This window comes from Mixophyes fleayi, chromosome 2 (assembly GCF_038048845.1).
Source record: "Mixophyes fleayi isolate aMixFle1 chromosome 2, aMixFle1.hap1, whole genome shotgun sequence".
Classification (NCBI taxonomy): domain Eukaryota; kingdom Metazoa; phylum Chordata; class Amphibia; order Anura; family Limnodynastidae; genus Mixophyes; species Mixophyes fleayi.
In genome coordinates, this window is record NC_134403.1 from 319,684,479 (window position 1) to 319,705,748 (window position 21,270).

General features: G+C 41.1%; 1 protein-coding gene across 4 annotated transcripts in view; it reads left to right on the forward strand.

Annotated features, from left to right (window-relative positions):
• MYO1C (myosin IC) overlaps positions 1–15,066 on the forward strand; it is a 97,777-nt gene extending 82,711 nt beyond the window's left edge. For all 4 annotated transcript variants that reach the window (XM_075196722.1, XM_075196724.1, XM_075196721.1 and 1 more), the window contains exons 26-32: positions 2,635–2,728; positions 3,873–3,928; positions 4,494–4,629; positions 6,244–6,314; positions 7,726–7,823; positions 8,524–8,623; positions 12,854–15,066. In XM_075196722.1, the coding sequence (XP_075052823.1) occupies positions 2,635–2,728; positions 3,873–3,928; positions 4,494–4,629; positions 6,244–6,314; positions 7,726–7,823; positions 8,524–8,623; positions 12,854–12,880 (582 nt within the window). In that variant the 3' untranslated portion in view covers positions 12,881–15,066. The remainder of the gene's footprint in view (positions 1–2,634; positions 2,729–3,872; positions 3,929–4,493; positions 4,630–6,243; positions 6,315–7,725; positions 7,824–8,523; positions 8,624–12,853) is intronic.
• The last annotated feature ends 6,204 nt before the right edge of the window (positions 15,067–21,270 follow it).

Consider the following 21,270-nt stretch of genomic DNA (forward strand, 5'->3'; position numbering starts at 1 on the left):
TGCTCTAACTGTTCAGCGAAGCTACTGGTGGGACAGCTGGACCAGGGAGCTGTATGAAGTGGGGGACCAGGACGCGCAAACGCAGGGTGGCCCTTCTGCCGTGGTGGAGGAGCTGGTGTGGATTTTCTCTTTGGCGCAGTCTGTCTCTATGTTCACCCAGCTTATCAATCAACAGGCAGAAGCTACTAGGAGTGTAAATACAGGCACTTCTTTGGCTGCTTCTGTGGAGGTCGTCAATTCGGGCATTGCAGATGGTTTGAGAGGTGACGTACCACAGGCCCTACCATCTCCATCTCAAGTTTCTCAGCCTGAACCTGTGTGGTCATCTGCTTTGGGAAAGTGTTTGGACCGTCTGAATAGGTATTTAGACTCCTCGGCACATTTGGCGCCGCTTCACAAACGTTCCCGCTTTTCTCAGCCTCTGTTACTTTCAGACTCTGAAGGCTCATCTGGAGAGGAAGGCGAATCAGGGGAGGATTCGGATTCTATGCATTTTGGTGACTGGGACAATTCCAGGAACCAGGGAATTCAGGATTTGGTGATGGCGGTGCATCAGACTCTTGACCGGGCGGAAGAAGATCAGGTCCTTCCTGCTCAGGGTTTGTTTAAACGCAGTAGACCTAGAACTATGTGTGTTTCAGCATCTGCAGAGCTTACAGAGATTGCCGAATCTGCCTGGAAGCAGCTGGATAAAACGTTTCCGGTTCCTCGCAGGTATGCAACGCTTTATCCTCTGTTACAAACGAGTTATGTCCTGTTCTTGCAGTTACCCAGAGTGGATACTCTGGGTGCCAGGTTGGCCTGGCATACTACTCTGCAGGTTCCAAGTTCAGCGGTACTTCAGGAATTTACGGATCACAGGATGGAGGGGTTTCTGAAGAACATTTTCCTTGCTGCCGACACAGCTTTTAGACCCTTGTTCTCATCCGCATGGGTGGCCAGAGCAATGGAGTCTTGGGCCGACCAATTAGCGGTGGGTCTGCAGGATTTGGAGTTTCCTCCCTTAGCTCTAAACTTAAAGGAAGCTTCCGGCTATCTTTATGAGGCGGCCCAGAATGCAGCTTCCATTTCTTCTCCAGTGTCTGCCTCGGCAGTGGCAGCTAGGAGAACGCTTTGTCTTCGTTCCTGGGATGCCGACAGGGGATCCAAAAGATCCTTCAATGAGTCACCTCCCTTATTTCCGCTGGTGTCATTTGCCGGGTTCTGGACGATCAGAAAGGCCTGGATTTTTACTCAAACCTGTTTTTAGTTCCCAAACAAGACTGTTCGTTTTGGTCGATTCTGAACCTCAAAAGTCTCAACCTTCATCTTCGGGTGAACAAATTTAATATGGAATTACTCATTGATCAACGGATTGGAACCCCTGGAGTTTCTGGCGTCTATAGACACCCGGGACGCTTACCTACACGTCCCTATATTTGGGAGGGACATTAGTCCCTGCTTCGATTCACAGTATAGAGTTCTCATTTTCAATTTCGGGCACTTCCCTTGAGTCCTCCCACTGCGCCCAGAGTATTTGCGAAGATTATGGCAGTTATGGCGGCAGGTTTACAGGCCCAGGGAGTAAATGTAATTCCATACCTGGACGATTTACACATCAAGGCTTCTTCAGGCCCGCTTCTGTCTCAACATCGTGTTCTATCTCTTCGGTTTCTAGAACAGTACGGGTGGATAATCAATTATCCGAAATCTCATCTTTAACCCTCCCAGCCTCGCAGACTGGCATTTATAGTCACTAGGACCCAGTTCCACAGGGAAAATGACCTGCCTATCATTAGATGGTCCTGTGCAAGCCAGGGACTTGCGAGTCCTTCTGGAGAGGTGAATCCGTTGGGACTCCAGATGGAGAGGAGATTCCAACCACTGACTCAAAAGATTCCACTGGAAAACGTGCGAGTGGAATCGACCGTAGCGAAGGGTCTCGAATGCAGACACCATCAACCACGGAACCCGCATGCCCAACCTCATGAAAGGACGAGGATGATCCAGAAGTATCGGAACAGAATTCTGAACCGAGAGAACTTTCTGCTCCGGAAGAAAAACTTTTTGAAGAACCGTGTCCATCAAAAGTCCCAAGAACACCCTCCCTTAAAGGGAATTGTAAAGCATTGTGGCCAGTTTTGGCCAGTGTTTTACGGGCTAGTAGCCCAGGGCATACCCTCCCTAAGGGGGGCTACTTTAGTAGGCCCCCATGGTAGCAGTGTCCCCCTAGAGTGGATAGTGGAGAAAAGAGGATTTTTGCGTTAAATCTTTCTCCGATTCCATCTGGGGGACACTGCGTTTCGACCCCCCTTTTGCTGTTCTACTGTTGATTTGTGCCCGTTTTCTTGGGACTTTAACATTACTGAGGGATATGGGTTTGCAGAGGGGAGGAGTCAGCAGTAAGTTTAGTTATTAACTATTTAAGTGCCAACTCCAAGTGCCCTCGGACAACCCCATGGTAGCAGTGTCCCCCAGATGGAATTGGAGAAAGATTTAACGCAAGTTCAAAAATCCTCTGATTTATGATTATACACTTTTTGTATGTTTGTTATATTTTGTTCAATTATAATTTTTTAAATGTTTTCATGAATACCTGATTTTATAAATACATATCTGATTTTCTATGCACTTTTTTTTTTTTCCCTCATACAGCTTGAACAAAAAGTTGTTGCAAGTGAAATATTCAAGGACAAGAAAGACAATTATCCACAGAGTGTTCCAAGACTTTTCATAAACACTCGTCTTGGTGAGTGATGTGTGTGCAGATAAAGGTTTCGGGTGGAAAGCCAGCGCCTGCCTTTCTCTGTCCAAACACTTTCTTTCACATGCCATAGAGACGTTTTGAAGGCTTTTCACGCACCACTCTTTCAGTGGTACAGATAACAGACTGATTCTTAAGTTAAATGACCTTGTTGGAGTGTAAATAAATCTAGTAGTAGTACAGATGTAGCACACTTCAAGTTATCTTCCAACACCAGGTGATTGGGATTCTGATGAATGCTGCCATTGTAGGGAACTCGCCACAGTGCATGGTTTCCCAAGGCATAGCAATAAAATTCTCTACAGTACCTTTTACATTACTTTGAAAGATTCCTACTATAGCTGTCTGATTAATGAATGGTATGCAGCACAGGCAACCTGTGCTTTGTGAATTAAATTTCTTTGTTTCCATTCCAGCTTTAATAAATGAATCTGCAGCATCTGTGGTGAGAACTGAGGTTAATCTTAACATTTTATGTAGCTGAACAGAGAATAGAGATTTGCAAGTGATTGACAGTTACCTCTGCTCAAATCACAGATGCTGCTGGTAATTAAAAAGCCCCAGTGTCTTCCTCACCCACCCCCAAGTTCTCAGACAGCCCTATCATACCAACCTGGGCTGGTTTTCAATATAACAAGTAGATCATGAGCCCAAACTGGTCAGTGCAGAGTTGGTGCCTTTATGGGTAACTAACCCTGGGACCCCTGGAGTTGCAGCTTCAGTTATCGGATCTAGCATAATGGAGTAGGGGCTAATTTATAGGATGGGGTCTTCTGGAGTGGCAAATTTATCACTCTAGTGGTCCCAGTATAATGGAAAAGGGTCCAGAAGACTCCTGCCAATTATAACAAAACAGTGTAAAAAAAAAAAATATATAAAACCACACAGTTTTCAAATAAACCTTAATTAAAATAAAATCCCAGGGGTAAGTAGCTTTGTCAAACACCAACATCATACTGACCATATCAGCGTTGTCAGTCGATCAGTATGACGTTGGGGGGGGGGGGGGGGGGAGGAGCCGTCAGAGCTCACATTTTTTTGCCTAATCCGGTGAGTTGCACCACTTATTAAAATGATCTTTACAGCATGCTTCATTTTATATTTAGTTCTGTTTTCCTTTTGTTTACAGGCAATGATGAGATCAACACGAAGATACTTCAACATTTGGAGAACCAGACTTTAACGGTATTGCATTTCACATTTATTTTTGTTGCTATATTGTAACGTATCAAATTATTTTTATTGTATATTAATAATTGTACTTATTTATACATTTAGAGACTAGTCTCTTTTTGTAGCTCCCTAGCAAATGAGCATATTAGTGTATATTACTGCACAGTATCATTGTACATGAAAGTTGAGCAGAAATTAAACATGTGACTTGGCTGCTTCTCTGCGCAAACGTCATACAAGTCCACATGAGTATACATTGAATTAATCTTTTTCCTCGCTGTGAGGCACATGTTGAGTTCAGCACAAAACACTAGTTTCGGAACCAGTACTCTCTGCGCCCATGCGTAAGTACACAAGAGTATTATACAGCAAAAACGCAAATTGTGCTAAACTCCACGTGAGCCCCTGTGTGTTAATAAAAGAAATGAGTGGGTTTCCTGGAAGTAATGAATAGAAAAAGCTTAGTAATATCCTTATGATTTGAGGGATGGATAAATTGTTTGCCACGTTGACCCAGTGTGCATCTGATGCAGCGTTTGTCTCTTACAATGACCAAATGAAGTGTACATTTTTGCAGTATGCAGTGCCTGTAGTCAAGTATGACCGAAAGGGATACAAGCCGCGGAGGAGACAACTTTTGCTTGGCCAGAATGCAGCCTATGTTGTGGAGGAAGCCAAAATGAAGCAGAGAATTGATTATGGCAATATGACTGGTGAGAATCTTGTAGATTTCTTCTAATCACCTATTGCGCTTTTTTTTTATTTTATTTTTTAAACTTTGTGTATGGCTCTTTATACTTTTTTTTTGTTTGTTTTCTAAGATATTCTGGCTATTTAAACTTCGGCGTGCTACTATTTAATTTGATAGGTGGCTCTATTGTAATCCGTAAACCACAGCAAAGTAAAAGTTGTGTATGCTAAACAACTTATGTCCATATATTAACTACAGCACAGTAGTTAGTATTGTCAACTCGCAGCGCTGGGGTCTTGGGTTGAATTCCAACCAGGGTCCGACCTGTGGGGAGTTTGGGAGGAAACACTAGCAAACACGGGGAGAACAGAGTCCGAAAACATACTGGTAGTTTAATTGACTTCTGACAAAGATGGACCGGTGTGTGTGGATTGTAAGCTCCTATGGCACTGGAACTGATGTGTACGACATCAACTGAGCATGTCCAAGATGACTGCCTGCACAATGTAAAGTGCTTTAAGGCTTATTGGGGATTCAAATACTATATAAATAAAAAAAAAATATTAACTAATTGTAATAAATGCTCTTATTTGCAGTTCCTACTTAACATCTGGAAATGCTGTCTTACTTTACCCCAACCCGGGAGACCAGTGCAATTCAGGTTGCTTATACGATCATTAGTAACATTTCTGTTTACCAATTAATTGGTGAGCCAATTAATTAGTTTAATTGGATTTGGCCCACCACCATAATATTTGAGAGGTTTGAATCCCACGTTGACAGTGTTAGTACCAAGGCTTTGGATCTTTTATGCAAGTCTGTTCTCTGCAAAACTGGGGCAGTATTGTGCTGTGGTCATTATCTATTCTCTGTGAGCGGTGTTCATAGCCAGTCATCTTGTCATTGTGCCCAATCACAAAAAAAACTGTGTTTGCCTTCTAAGGTGAAGGGATTATATGAGAATTTCTGTTCCATCCTGTTCTGTAGCCCTTGTGATCTTCGCACAGTTCCCATCTAACAAGGGTTTATCCATTCGCTAGGAACTAGTGATGTTAGCGAGGCATGAGGCACAAAGTTTCATGACTCTGTATCATCACTATCTGTTAGTAAACACGTTCTGCAGAACATTGGTTCACGGCACAAAATGTCCGCCTGTACTGTGTGCTGGAAGCTTGTACATTTCAAAAAGCCTGGCAGCTTACACTCCTCAATATTATACGTTTTCTACGGAAGGAACCCAGCATCACTAATTAGCTGGTCATCCATGCCTAGAAAGCTTGGGCCATGCTAATTGAGTGAGTGAATAGGTACAGAATCATAGCCGGCATACAGTTATTCCATTGCAATATTTGTAACACTGATTACAGGACATGTCTCTGATATTTACAAGTACAGTGTACATTTTGTGAGTGGTCTAGTGACTCCTTCAGAATAACTGTAACCTGTCACTAAGTTCACCAAACCCCTGTTCAACTTAATACTGAACAATACTGTCCTATAGATATAAACAATCTATTCAGTGCTATTTATATTTAGAATCTGGCATTCTCTCTACGTTCAATTTACAAATGTTATGAAAGTATGAATAGATTGATCATTCCTGCAAGATGGTTATTTCAATGTCCATGTGTTCCAGGTATCTCTGTCAGCAGTTTGAGTGACAACCTGTTCGTCCTTCATGTTAAAAGTGAAGACAACAAGCAAAAGGTAGACTGTCAGGGCTCTCTTTTCTCTAAGGGTAGGGTAAAGCTGCCCTTACCATGCATTAAGCCTGCATATTTTTATAAATGATTAACCAGTGTTTTCTGCACACTGGTCGTGGTGTGGACAGCTGTAGAGGTAATGTATTGCTATAGAAAATCAGTACACAATGATTCTCTAGATGCCCGACGCATCCAAAGGTGAAGCAAGGAGCATTCATGGTGCATCAAGCTTCTAGAAAACTAGCGGGGTCTACGGTTGTAGCTTTTATTAGAGATCAGTAATATCTGTATTTACAGCCATCTTATGGGGAAATATCTGTCAAGATAAACTTCAATGCATTATTTGCTGAATAGTACATTTTATTTAATTTGTAAACTTTTTTGTTCACTCTTTTATATACAATAGGATGTCAGCATTTTATTAGTAGTCCTTTATGAAAATAGAGATATCCATGTGTAATTGCTTTTGACGTGAGCAGGCACACACACTGTTTATGCATTGACTTCTTGCAGTTAAGTGCACGGAGTTCAGTTCAACTTGTACGTTTTTCATGGCCTTGCGATGTAAGAGTTACAGGGAAGGGAAGAGAGTCTGATGAGATCTCCTAGAGCAGGGGTAGGCAACCTGCGGCTCTCCAGGTGTTGTGAAACTACAAATCCCAGCATGCCTTGCCACCTATCTGCTGGTTATCTACTGGCAAAGCATCATGGGACTTGTAGTTTCACAACACCTGGAGAGCCGCAGGTTGCCTACCCCTGCCCTAGAGACTAGGGATGTGCACCGGCCACTTTTGGTGTCTCGTGTTTTGTGTTTTGGATTCGGATTTGCTTCGCAAAACACCTGACGAAAGGTTTTGGTTCGGATTTAAGGTTTTGGATTCGGATTTATTTTGAAAAAACATAAAAAGTGCTAAAAACCAGTTTTGTGGCTTTTTTTTTCACTCCTACGCTATTATTAACCTCAATAACATTCAATAACAATCATTTCCACTAATTTCCAGTCTATTCTGAACACCTCACAATATTGTTTTTAGGCCAAAAGGTTGCACCGAGGTAGCTTGAGCACATAATGCCAAAAAAAGAGGTACAAGATGGAATTGTTCTGGGCCCTCCCTCCCCTCGCGAGATTCGACGCGAGACTTGGACGACAGAGCCTCGTTTTCATTTTTTGCCCGCCGGAAATATCCGAACAGTGCTCGGATCCCGTTCGGATCCGCACTGTTCGGGTGGGCTCGGATTAGCGGAATCCGAGCCCGCTCATCTTTACTAGAGACTGATAAGAGAGAACCTGATGGATACCTGAAGACACAGAATGAGATCTTCATGCCTCTTGTCCCCCATTCCAATACTACTAGGGCATTATGGATGGAAGTTGTGGGAGAAGGATGGTTTATAATTGATATTTTTGTCCCCAGGGAGACGTGGTGCTGCAGAGTGATCATGTGATTGAAACACTGACAAAAATTGCCATAACTGCTGAGAAAATCAACAATGTCAACATTAATCAGGGCAGGTATGTGTAAACGGATCAGTGGACATGGGGAGGGTCGCTGTTTCCTCTCTGTTCCCGAATAAACTACTCTTTTTAACATGGTGACCTGAGGGACACTAAGTGGTGGTTCAGCCTCTCTAACTGGCACCAGGAAATACTGTGTTTGTTCATGTATCTAGGGTGTGCACTGTGCATGTGTGTTACAGCAGATGTGTGTTCCTACTTAATGTTTAACCTCTTGACTATTTTAATACATGGATCTACGTCCTGATTGTTTGCACCTCAGTCTATACAAAAAGTAGGTATGCCCTGAAAAAAATGACTGAGCTACTATATAGTATCCACTGCGGCATCCCAGTTGCCCCCCTTTGGTTTCAGCAACATGTTCATGAAACACTTACTTCAGCTCACAGAAGCTGATCAGTTAAACCTTTGTACAGTAATATCATTCCAAATCTGTTTGACAGAAATGAAGTATGACACTAGTTCTATTCAATGCAGCTGGCTTTAAGTCATAGACTAGCTGTTCCTTAGTTGCAATCAAAGCTCATCTGTATACAGCAATTTAAAAATCATTTCACAGATTTTCAGTGGGATTAAGGTCTGGGCTTTCACTGAGCCACTCCAGGACATTGATTTTGTATTTTATATTCATTTTAATTAAGCCAAAATAGCCAATGTGATGTGGCCTGTTCTAAATTATTTATTTTCTCCCACTCAGCATCAAGTTTACTGTGGGTCAAGGTAAAGAAGGCATCATTGATTTTACACCGGGCTCCGAATTACTGATAGCCAAAGCCAAAAATGGACACTTGTCTGTGGTAAGGATTCTTCTCACTCTGCCTTGTTAAGTGTACTTCAGGACAGTTAGACTTGAAATACCCCCAATGGCTAATCTGTATTTCAGGGTTGTCAAAGGGGATTTTCATTGCATGCTTTCCCTTCCCTATAAAGTTCTAGTTGTCAGGGCCCTTGTATAGCTTGGAACCTCTGCCTCTCACCTTTTGTCTCTGCTTGGCTCATACTGTAGCCCGAGAGTTTCAATGTAGTCTATTTAAATGAAAGGCAGATGCTGATTGGTGGAGCCCCTGATTCTCAAGTCAGGAACAGTCTGTCATTACCAGGCTCTGCAAAAATGTAATATATATATTAACTATGTCCCTGCGCCTGATGTTTGCAACCAATAAATAGATCATTTATGCTTAGGGCAGCACAGTGACCTAGTGGTTAGCACTTCTGCCTCACAGCACTGGGGTCATGAGTTCGATTCCCAACTATGGCCTTATCTGTGTGGAGTTTGTATGTTCTCCCTGTGTTTGCGTGGGTTTCCTCCGGGTGCTCCGGTTTCCTCCCACACTCCAAAAAAAACATACTGGTAGGTTATTTGGCTGCTATCAAAATTGACCCTAGTGTCTCCCTTTCTGTCTGTCTGTGTGTGAGTGTGTATATATTAGGGAATTTAGACTGTAAGCTCCAATGGGGCAGGGACTGATGTGAATGAGTTCTCTGTACAGCGCTGCGGAATTAGTGGCGCTATATAAATAAATGATGATGCTATGCAATGGAGCAGCGCTATTAGAAAATATGTATGTCCCAATTTTATAATTTTGATGGGACAACAGTGTGAGTTTCTGAAGTTATACATATGTGTATACATATTGGTTCAGAACATTAAAGTACTTTTTTTACATTTTTTATTTGAAAATATGGTCCATAAAATTCTGGTTATTGTAAGGAACAAACTATAAAACAAAATAAAAAATGCCTTTGCATTGCCAATGTTTTTATGGCATTTCTCCACCAATATTGTATTTATTTTTAAATATTTAAATCTTGCCACACTGAAAAGAAGGTTATGCTTTGCTATATCCACCTATGTTTATATTGTCACTAGCTGCATTTATTTTACATTTCAGTTTTCTTTTCATGCTGCTACATTTAACACCCTCCCCCTCCCACCCCTGGTTACAAGTAGCAATGTTTAGCGGCTCTAAAGGTAAAGAGGGGACAGCTCTGAAAGTACAGAGATTATTCAGAGAGTAGATTATGAAGATAAGACCATGTTGCACACAGCCTGTTCCTGTTTGTGATCTGCAAACACGGAATGTTGGGGAATATTGGAATTTTATGTTTTTTTCCCCTTTACTGCACGTATTACTGCCAGCTGTATTTACTGCATATGGCTGAAACCTATACTGTACACTTACAGATAATTCCTTCATACCATTTTTAAGTGGTGCAATTAAATTTTATTGTAGTGTTCATCGGCTCAGAAGGTAAAGCGAGGGAAGCTTTGTTAAATGTAGATTATTTACAGAGTAGATTATACAGATAACGACTGTCGCCAGCAGCCAATCCTTGTTAATGAGCTGTAACGTGGTGGAACATATGTGGGGAGCTGCACTGGCCTTTCAGGGAAATTGTGACCACTTAAATATAAAAGTGCGGGGCTACCCTTGGGTCCGTTATCTATTCTTGCTGTGTAACCTGTTGGGCATATTATGCAGTACACTGCCCATCTATTGGATGACATTGTCATCTTGTGACTGGCAATATAATACAGATTTAATAACTTTGATTCTTGCCAGTATAACACAGCACAATGAACACCCACCTTTTAACTTATTTTAACTGTATGTTTAACCCGTGAACGTCATGGTTTATACTAGATTCAAATAAGTGAATTATTCTGTAATAAGTGAATTATTCTGTAATATTAGGAGTTTTCTCTAGCTGCAAGCAGGGACTAGTGATGGATCCTGCCATCATGGGACTATATATTTCCAGATGCTGCTAATAGCAATGAAGCACCAACACTGGTATATTGGCTGGTATTTATTGCAGCCTACACACGCAGACTTATGAGGCCTTGTCCTAAAGGGCACTGGGAAAGGGTGTTTATTTCCTCCAGGTTTGTCGCCTCTGAGAGGTTACATGTTACTGCCTCATGTTTTCCTGAAGTGAACCTGTCACTTGCAACCAGTGGAGGCATCCATTCTGTCTCACTTATACATGATGTACTGGTACTATCTTCTCAGCCCTTTGGCTAAAATTAGGTGTAGATGCCCGTGTACGCAGCAAGGCTTAGAGGCGCCCCCTGTAGGCGATGGGCCGTCACCTGGTCCTCAGCACCTCGGACTTCAAGCAGCTGGCTCCTTGGCCTATGTGCCCCTAGTCCTGCCCTAGCCTGGGGGTGCCTGAAAATGTGCTTGGTGACTGGAAACACCTGTGCACAGAGTAAAGCACTTGGCTCTAAAGCACTTTCCTTTGCCTTTTGGCTGGGTGCAAGGATAAATCTTGCCACGCATTTATTTGACACCAGCGGTTATAAACACTAAGCACTTTTATTTCACATTTCAGTTTTTGATTTGTGCTGCATGAATGGGGTTTGGGGATAGACCCTTATGACTACACACTTCCCTTTTTGTCTGAGGTTCCCTCCTTATGGGGGACCTGAAGAGCCAGTCCCTCAGGGGAAGGGACTCCGAGCCTTGCGGTGGAGGAGGTCCCAAAGACCTTTGCCCCCTAAGGGGCCTTTTGGCTTTGGGGAATGGGATCCAGACTTTTTGCACTGCACTGGGTGATCTGGAGCACTGCACCTCTGTCTTCAATAAAAATGAGGTACTGATTACATGCTCATGAACATTGATTGTTCACTCTACAAAATGGCTGCAAGTGACACTTATGTGCTTGTATTCCAGGTCCTAGAGCAAATTAAAATATGTTTTGTAGTAATTTAGGTGGAGATGAGCAAGTTTAATATAATACAGATTAATTTTTTTGGGTGTTAACCTCAACAAGGACGGTGTCAACAACTAATAAGTGCTATTAGTCACCCTATTAAAAATGAACACCCTTTTGTTATCCGTTATAAAGTGTAGACATATTCCACAGTGCTTTTTACATTACTGGACACACATATTGAAATAGAAATGTTGACACCCTCACTCATAAGATTATATCCCAGGTTGGTCAGGGTGGGATACGTTTTAGCGATTGCCATAATTTCAACAATTGCAATCCTGACCAAAGAATGCCGATTACAATAATTCTGACAGCCTGAAAGTCTAGACTTACTGTCAAAAAGTCACAGAACATCCCCGACAAGTCTGCTATAGTTTCCGAATGCAGAAAATCCTGGCTCTTGCAAATGACCCTCTATCCTAATTGTAACACTTACCATAAACCTAACCCTTACATTAGATTATAGAGGCGACGACGGGTCCTGGCATTGCCGCTTTAAATCCAGAAATGTCACTATCGTCATTTTAATCGACGTCCTTTGCAAGTGCCGGGATCTTCTGCTTCCAGAAACTATATCAGGAATGTCTGGTATGTTCTGTGTCCTTTTTTTTTATTTTTTTTTACATAAGTCTAGATTTCCTGGCTGTCGGGATTATTGTAATCGGTATTCCTTTGTTGCGATTGTCGGATTTGTGGCAATCGCAATCAGGACTACCACCGTTTGGTCTTATAGACAAATACAGCGTGCGGTGGAGAATGCAGTCTCCATTGTTGCATGAATGCTTAATTTTTATAGGTAACTGACCATGCTGGGATTTTATTTGCTTATTTAACACATGTGCCACACCCATATTAAAGCCCTTGCTTTCAATATGCTTGGTGTCTTTTTACCCTATCAGTAGTATGTATATTGTGAAACACACAACCTGATCATAATTTAATTCCTAAGATCTAAGTGTTCTCTGAAAATATCCCACTCCTGGGAAGTTTATCAAATTCTCTAAATAGCCTGGATGCGTATTCACAAATCTACACTGCACTTCTATTCCTTCCTGCTGTTTTTATATTCTTCATCAATATGTGCACCTCAATGCAGATATCAGAGTGCTCAGTCGTCCCCTGTGGACAGGTGACAATGCAGGGACAGAGCTCAAGGTCATTCAGATAACTGGTCCACTGGACAAAATATACCTATTTTCATTTACCATAAGTCTGTAAACATGCATGTGTGGCCTTATGTGTCACTTTGTTTTTGTATTGTATTTACGGTGTGTTGAATTACTCTGCTGCTCTTGTTTTATCTAAAGGTGGCTCCACGGTTGAATTCACGATGATGAAAAGTGCAACATAATAGGAATCTGGTCTACAACCAAACTGACGGCTTCACGTGCTTCTTGTCTCCCACCTGTTGAATAATACCTCCTTACCCGACTCTGCTTTTATATTTTATAGTTACCAAAGACCTGTGCTGCTTAAGAAGAAAAAAAAAAAGGAAAAAAAAAAAAAGGAAAGATCATTTTATATATTTGTGAAAGTCAATTATTTTATTTTTTAACTTGCTTTTACACAGGCTCCCCCACTAGTAACTTCATGCATTACATTCTCCTTGCACAAGGCATAACGGGGTTGACCTACAAACATAAAGAAGGATGACATAATAGGAATCCTTTACCCTATTATTTTATTTTTTGTTATTGCTGCAAGAGATGCCTTTACCACATTGCAGACGTATCTGGCTATGAAAGTGTTGCAATCACAGATTTAAGAGCAGCAAGTTTTACGTCGGCACTAATAAAAAAAAATATATATAGATATATTTATGCATTCTTATTTCCATATAATAATATTGAGAAATAGTAGGCATATTTTATAGCTTTTATTCTACTAAAATGTACTGTACAAAATTCTTTAAAAAAAAAGGAAAAGCCTTACAACGTCATTGTATTGTTGTGTAACCCAGATGAAATCAAGCCATATGTAAATGAGTGGAGGTAAAGAAATTTGTAGTACAAAAACCTGATGTGTCCTTTGCAGAGTTCATGTTTTGTAAATGTAAGAAATTCTAAGATGTGCAATATATATATTGTGCAGGGCACCTTAACCAACTAACCTTTTTATTTTTTTGTGTCTTCTACAAATAAAGAACCCTAATCTGCACTCATACATACACTCATATTTTCCTTTTCACAGCTAGGTTCACCTACTCTGCATAGTAACGTTTTACTCCAGTAAGAGGCTGATGTGTCAACGTGGTGCGATTTTGTTAGAACTGGCAGTTTTCCAGTAACCATTTGGTACACTTTAAAAGGGACAATTGTTACAGTCACCTACAGACAGTGGAGTGAGTCATTCCATATGAACCATGAGAATACAGCCTTAAACACAATAGTATCAAGTCACATCACATTGGCATCTCTTCAAATGAAAATGAGGAAAGGGGAAGTGAGATTTAATGTTGGGCACAAAGGCATACAGTAATGGTGGAAGAGAAAACATTTACTTCTCAATTATTTTCATGAAGACCCTATAAACTACAAAATATTGGACCACTTCCATCCATAGACCCATTCATGTTCAGTACTAGCAGGTGCTAATGGCACTCAAGGTCTTAAGTTTCTTATGTTTCAGTGACTTATGTGTGTAATTGGTCTCTCTTTAAATCTGTGACCCTATTAATAGACCAAATTGTAACATTTGTATAAATGTAGTTTGTACAAAAGCTTTTGAAGCCATCCATGTTTCATTTTGTGACGCATTGACCAACAGCATTTATATTTTTCATACATAGACTGTGTGTGCTTTGACATTCAATGTTTTATTTCATTTTTGACTCCTGACAACTTGTTGTATAAACTTTGGTTTACAAACTTCATAATACACTGCCATGTCCTTTAAAATGAGAACCACAAATTCAAACCATTGTAATGTTAAGTCATTGCTTTCTCAGAATGCTTTATTTTATCAAGCTTGTTAACCAGTCTAAACGCAATTTACTGTTAAATTGGACACTACAAAAGGTGGGGCACGGTTCTGTTGTCTATGAAACATTTTAAGCCAAAATATTTGACATGTAAAAGTGTACCCTTCACCTGTGCACAGTGGAAGCAGATAGTTTCTGTGCTGAACCAATGTTCTGTTGTTCATTCACTGGGAACTAGTGACATTCAAGGCAGATCACTGATTAATGGCTGCATTCTCATGCATTTGATCTGGCCCAACATAATGTCTGCTGCCTCTGTGTGGGTGTGTAGGTGACTGGTACTCTGTAAGTAGTGTAAATACCACCTTGCTCTTATGTCTGCCACAGTGTACGGAGTAAGCGGAAATGCTATAACCAGTGTTTCATTTGTGCCTTTCCACCAATAAATCTGCTGTTCATTAACGACGTGTCCTCTTCTATATTGCTACCTACCTTCACCGACTGCCAGATATGTTTTTATATGGCTGTACTCTTCTGTGTTTTGTTTTTTTATTTTTTATGTATCACAGCCATGCAAACAGTAAATCATTGAAAAATCAAGCACATTTGTTACCATTATTTAGTAAAGTGATGACAACTCAACATTTTAGCCAAACTATGTATTTTATCAAAGATTAAAGTCTACAAGTTTTATTTTAAAATGCAAATAGCCTACTGTTAATGCTGAGTAACAATATCCATTTTTTAGCATCTGTGGCTATACACATGTGAAGATATCCACAGTGGGAAATGGAAAAGGTACCCCCTCCCCTCTATTACTATATCCAACAAAAATGTTTCCTATATGAATTTTATCAGCAAACTTCCTTTCACTGAAAATTGGGCAGAACAAACTCTATATCGTGATGTAATTAATGCAGCACCAATAGACCAGATCTTTTCTGATGTGTCTATATGTGTCATTTGTATATGCATGGCCCAATCTGACAGTTATCTGCCATCTGGCATTTGAGTCGAACCACCATATTCGCCAGTGTCCATGAAAGTAAGCATTTGCCTGGACAATAGAATTCTTTGACGGTGAATTTCTCCTTCTAAATGCCAATACTTACTAGTTAATAATGACTACTCTATATCATCACTTTGTTCTTTGGATTACCCGTTATTGTGTGACGCAGAGAATGTCTCCTAGCAAGTAAAGGAAACTGTTGGGAAATTGATTGACACCACCTCTTTATAAGAGAACACAAAGATTGAGAAATTCTTTGCTATAGACCAGGCGTGACTAACCACTGGTACTCCAGGTCTTGTGAGACTACAAGCCCCAGCATGCTTTGCCAAAATATATAGCGGCTTATTGCTGGAAGGGTATGTTGGGACTTCTAGTTTCACAACACCCGGAGTGCCATAGGTTAGCCAAGCCTGGTATAGACATTATTCTTGCCAATTGTTAGTAATGGTCATCATTGGCTATTTATATAGTGCCACTTATTCCGCAGTGTTCTACCACGAACTCGCTCACATCGGAATTCTAGGTCTACCCCATAGTGCTAATTTTCCACTGGGAAGATAATGAAATTATCTTGGAACCCCTTCTGACTTGTAAACTGTGTCTTTATGAAATTAAGAAATGAGCCACCAAAGTATGTATTGAACATACTTTTCCGAACACTGAAAACAAGTGATCGGTCTACAAAGATTATCAGGGATGTTTTGTTATGTTCTGTTACACAATATTACACAGCAGTTGTAGTGATGGAAGTATGCTGGGTAGTGACCTGGTATGCTTAAGCAATTGTTACCTTCCCAGCTCTGATAAACTGATACCAGCCACACAGAGGAAGGGGTAAATGCTCTCTATGGAGGAATCTCCAATTACAACCAATGAAGTGGGATGCTGCTAATGTACAGATCTAGATATTAAGTGGCAATTCTATAAAAATATTAGAGTACTGCTCTATTGATGGCACAACACCCAACAATCTTGTTTCACCAATGTCCTTTTTGTATGTATTGCCCAGATAATAAGACATTTTTAAAATGCAAAAGAGCCCAATCTGTTCTGAAAAAAGGATATTGAAATGACGTTGGACATGCTAATAAGTTTCTGGTTTAAAAAGAAAAAAAAAGACCAGGTACAGTTAAGAAGTCAATACTGTCCTCTAGTGACCTATTGAGAGTGCTTCTTTATGAAATGCAGAGCAACAAAACAAACCACAATAAATGAGGATCACTTGTTTGCGGTTATAAGGGTTAGTAAAGAAGAATTATTTTATCCTCAATTTAAATGTTCCATCATAATTGAATTGAATGTGCCCATCATGTTTGCTGCAAAATATGATCTGCAGTGCACAGCCTCTATTTTGGTAATTCCATATTACAAGTAAAATAAATTCAGGACAAGCAGTGAAAAACTTTGTTTACGACATCTGAGAGGTTACGTTAAAATTTTGTCCTAAGAGCAGCCAAATAGGTCCATCAAAATCTGTGTCCAGGCACCTTAAAAATCTATAATGGAATTCTTGTTACCATGGTGTTTGTTAAAACTATTTCCTCTTCCATCCTCCAACAGGTTGGTCCTCTTTTAGTCTTAGGTGCTGGGGAGAACACTGCTGTCCCTACCTATTTCCTGGGTGTTACACCTGGCTCTTGGAGCCCAACAGGCACTATGTGAGCACTACAGCCAGCAGTGTGTGTTAGACCACTGACCACCAGTCTGACCAGCCCTGGTAGGTGTGGGCAATAACCTCCAACATTTTTTATTATTGCGAAGTATTACACTGCCCCCACCTGGCTGACAAAATTGTTTGGGGAGAACAGTGGACAATAAATTAGAAACGCTTCCAGGTAGCATATAGGGCAGCTCCTCCTCTTCTATATTATCCTGTATTTTTTTGTTTATTTGCGTTTTTTAGCTGACTGTTGAGGGGACAGGTGGTAGTTTGTTGTTTTCTTTCTGTAGGGTTTACCTACTTTAATGGTCCCAGCAACACACTGCTGGTGGTGCAAGCGGAGGAGGAGGGCCGACTGCTACTGAAGGTAGCAACTATCTGTCTGCAAGCAAACACTGTGCAGTGAATTAGGACTTTTTTTTCATTTCAATTTAAACATTGAGACTACACTGACACAGGTGCTTTGTGCATATGTGTCTCACATCCAGCGTTGGAGGATGCTGGTATGGGTAGACCAACTAGGGAGCACCCTAGAACCACTAGTGTAAGCATTCACTGTTTCATAGAAACCACCACTGGCCACAGCAAATGGATTATATTAGTAACAGGACATTGTCAGCAGGATGGAGCCGGAGTCCAGCCCCAACAAGAGATTCTATGGATAGGAGGATGGAAAGTGGTTTTCATTTCTTCTGGAATTAACCTGAAAGATTAGCTACAGCACTCAGACTCTGGAGTGAGACTCTTCATACAGATGTCCAGGAAAATATTAGTAGAAGCTTCAATGCTTTTTAACAGATATTAATGCAGAGGAAAAGATTTCCTTTACAAGGCTTCATTGGACACCATTACCTTTTCAGCCAGCACTATGGCTTCAATGTCTAAGTAGAAGAGCTCTCTAGCTATTCATAGCTAGAATTCTCCTTTGGGTATGGTGGCACATACACAATTTCCAAGTAGACTCACCCAGTAGAATCACAGACAAATACCTCTGGATCATGCCTTTTGATTAACAAAGACCAACAGGAAGTCTCTCAACTGGTTGCAGAATCCAAAACTAAGAACAGGAAATGTATTATCCAGTCTGGTTCTGAAATGGACAACAGACTCCAGTAACACAGGCTAGGGGGCTCATCTCCTGTAGTAAGTAGCACAGGGTGAATGGTCACAGAACGAAAAGAAATGTGGGCAGTCTGGAATGCAATACAGTCATTTCATCCTCTTACAGGAAAAGTGTCTGAAGGTATTCTCAAACAGGACTGTAGTCGCCTTCATAAATTACCTAGGAGGTACCCAGAGCAGGACCATGGTAACAGAGGCAGCAAAAGTTTTTCTCAGCACTTTGTGTCAGACAGACAGAATGTTATAGCTGATTACCTCCGATTAAAACAGGCTAATCTAGGAAACTAGGTTAGCCTGCACTAGGAAATATTCCAGTTGCTAACAAGAAAGTGCCGATGCCCTCAAGTAGACTTAATGGTGACCAATCAGAATATCGAAGTGCTCAGGTTTTTCTCTTACCACAAAGTTCCAGGAGCAGAGGAGATGGAAGCTTTGTCGATACCATTGACCATTCAACTAGGGTATGTCTTCTCTCAGTTTTCTGTCATTGCTCGCATCCTAAATAAAAAAAAAAAAAAAAGGCAGAAGTTATAGAAATCCTTCCATACTGGCCACAACCTCCTTGCTTTGCATTAACTTGAGAAATGCTTTTTTTGAATTAGTTTGAGGAGCAATTCTAGCCTCTACCTCTTCGGCCAGACCTCCTAAACTAAGGCCTAATTCTTCATCCAAATCCAAAAGGACTACCTGTGATGGCATGGAGATGTAGCAGTTACTGCTCCGAAATAAAGGAATCTCAGAGAAGGTGACTGACACACCTCTACGTGCAACAACAAACAAAAAAACTTCAATAATCTATTATAAAATTTGGAAGAAGTTCAGGATACAGCCTGGGCTACCATTGTACATATTCTTGATTTTGTTCAGGATGGCTTTATAGCAAAGGTTTTACCCTCTCAACTCAAAAAATATAGGTACTAAGTGTCTTACTAGATGCAAAGTGAGCTTTAAAAGACCTTCCTATCTGTCGTATTTTCATGTAGTGAAGAGAAGTCCTTTGTGTCACCATGGGATCTCAATTTAGCACTCTGAATGGGCAGCACAATGGTTTAGTGGTTAGCCCTTCTGCCTCATTGTCAGGGGTGGTGCTAGACCTTATTTTTAGGGGGGGGAGGCTATTTAGTCACGCCCCTCCTTCATTCTGATTGGCTGGCCCCAGTTGGCCTCTCCCCTTCCCCGTTTTGATCGGCGTCTTGGACGCAATTTAAAGATAGGCTTTTGGTGCTAGGGAGACGACTGCCCCGATTGCCCCCGTCTGGATCTGCCACTGCACTCATCACTGGGGTCATGAGTTTGAATCCCGACCATGGCCTTATCTGTATGGAGTTTGTATGTTCTCCTTGTGTTTGCCTTGGTTTCCTCCGGGTGCTCCGGTTTCCTCCCACATTCCAAAAACATACTGGTAGGTTAATTGGCTGCTATTAAATTGACCTTAGTCTCTATTGTTCTGTGTTTGTGTATGTTAGGGAATTTAGACTATAAGCTCCAATGGTGCAGAGAGTGATGTGAGTTCTCTATATAGCGCCACTAATTCCGCAGCGCTGTGCAAACAGCTGATGATGATCCCTTTGAGCCTTTACAAGAGGTTTCCCTAAGATGGCTTACACTAAAGGTGTTATGGCCCACGACCACCAAGATGAGCTTTTAGAACAGTTAGAGTAGAGATCTTCACCTTTAGCAGTCGCCTTTCCCGTAGAGCTTTATGTGCTCACAGGTACTCAGATGCCCCCAGGTCTTAAGCTCAGAGTAGTAAAATCTCATCAAATATGGCCGTAGAGCAGATGGAATCGGGAGCGCTACCCCAGACTGGATTGGGTGGTCAGTGGCAGGCTAAGGTCAGAGGTCCGTAGCAAAACAGCGAAGTCCAGAATACAAGCCAAAGGGTCAGGGTCATAGGCAAAAAAGGCAAAGTCCAAGGTACAGACAAAGGTCACAACAGAAGATCAGGTAGACAGGAATCCAACAGCAGGTCCGCAACAGTACAGGGGAGGGGCATGGCACATGTAACATACAGAGCATGTGACATGGCCACACCCACTCCACTATCCTAGTCCTGTGGTGACTTTCTAACAATGTTCATAGTTGTGGCCGGACTACATTGAGGTTCCCTTTTCTTTTAAGTACATTTAATATATATTTAATTTTTATGTAAATTAAGTTTTTTTTGGAGGCCCCCTGAAATATGTACTATCCACCAATGTGCACCCGTAGGATAAACCATTCAATATAACAATTAAACCACACATTTTATAGTCCGCAATAAAGAATATTGCACTGAGGGAAATTAGAAACATTAACTGATGTACAGTATATTACACTGGCCTGGCTCCTGATAAATGAACTAGACGTAGGATACCCCATTGAACATGATTTAACAGGAGAATTTGGCTGGCCAGTGTGTCCATATTTTGTAACAAGGGTTGCAATACTACAATAAACCTTCTGTAACTATGCAAAGCACAGCTCTGGAAACTTAAATGCAACAATAACAAAAGTGCTGGTACTGTAAACAGACACACAAAACACATCCTGTCTTATTGCTACTTATAAGTGGCTGGAGCACTCTTTTATTATGAAAACAACAACAAAAAATATTCTACAGCTAAGTCAACCATATGATATCACTCCACTCGCCTATCCCCGTTGTTAAGGTAACATAGTGTTTATAGTAGACGTGAGCCACCTAGTGGTGGTATTAGGCTTTAGTGAGCTGTAGACCAAGCACAGATTACTGGTAAACGCTGTTGCTCAAACTTGATCGTGACAATGGTCAATATTTTATAATATTACCAAGAAGTATCCAAATGTATGTTTGCTGAAAGAATTAGACAGGTAAGAGTACGAAAATAATCCTGAGTGATTAAATTAACAAATCTTTTTTTTTTCTATTACTAATTATTTCTCTCCAATAGAGGTAAGAAACGTGGCTCTTCGTCTGCTGTGGAACTACAAATCTCAGCACGGACATACACACACACAACAGCCGGAGAGCTGCAGGTTGCTTACCTAT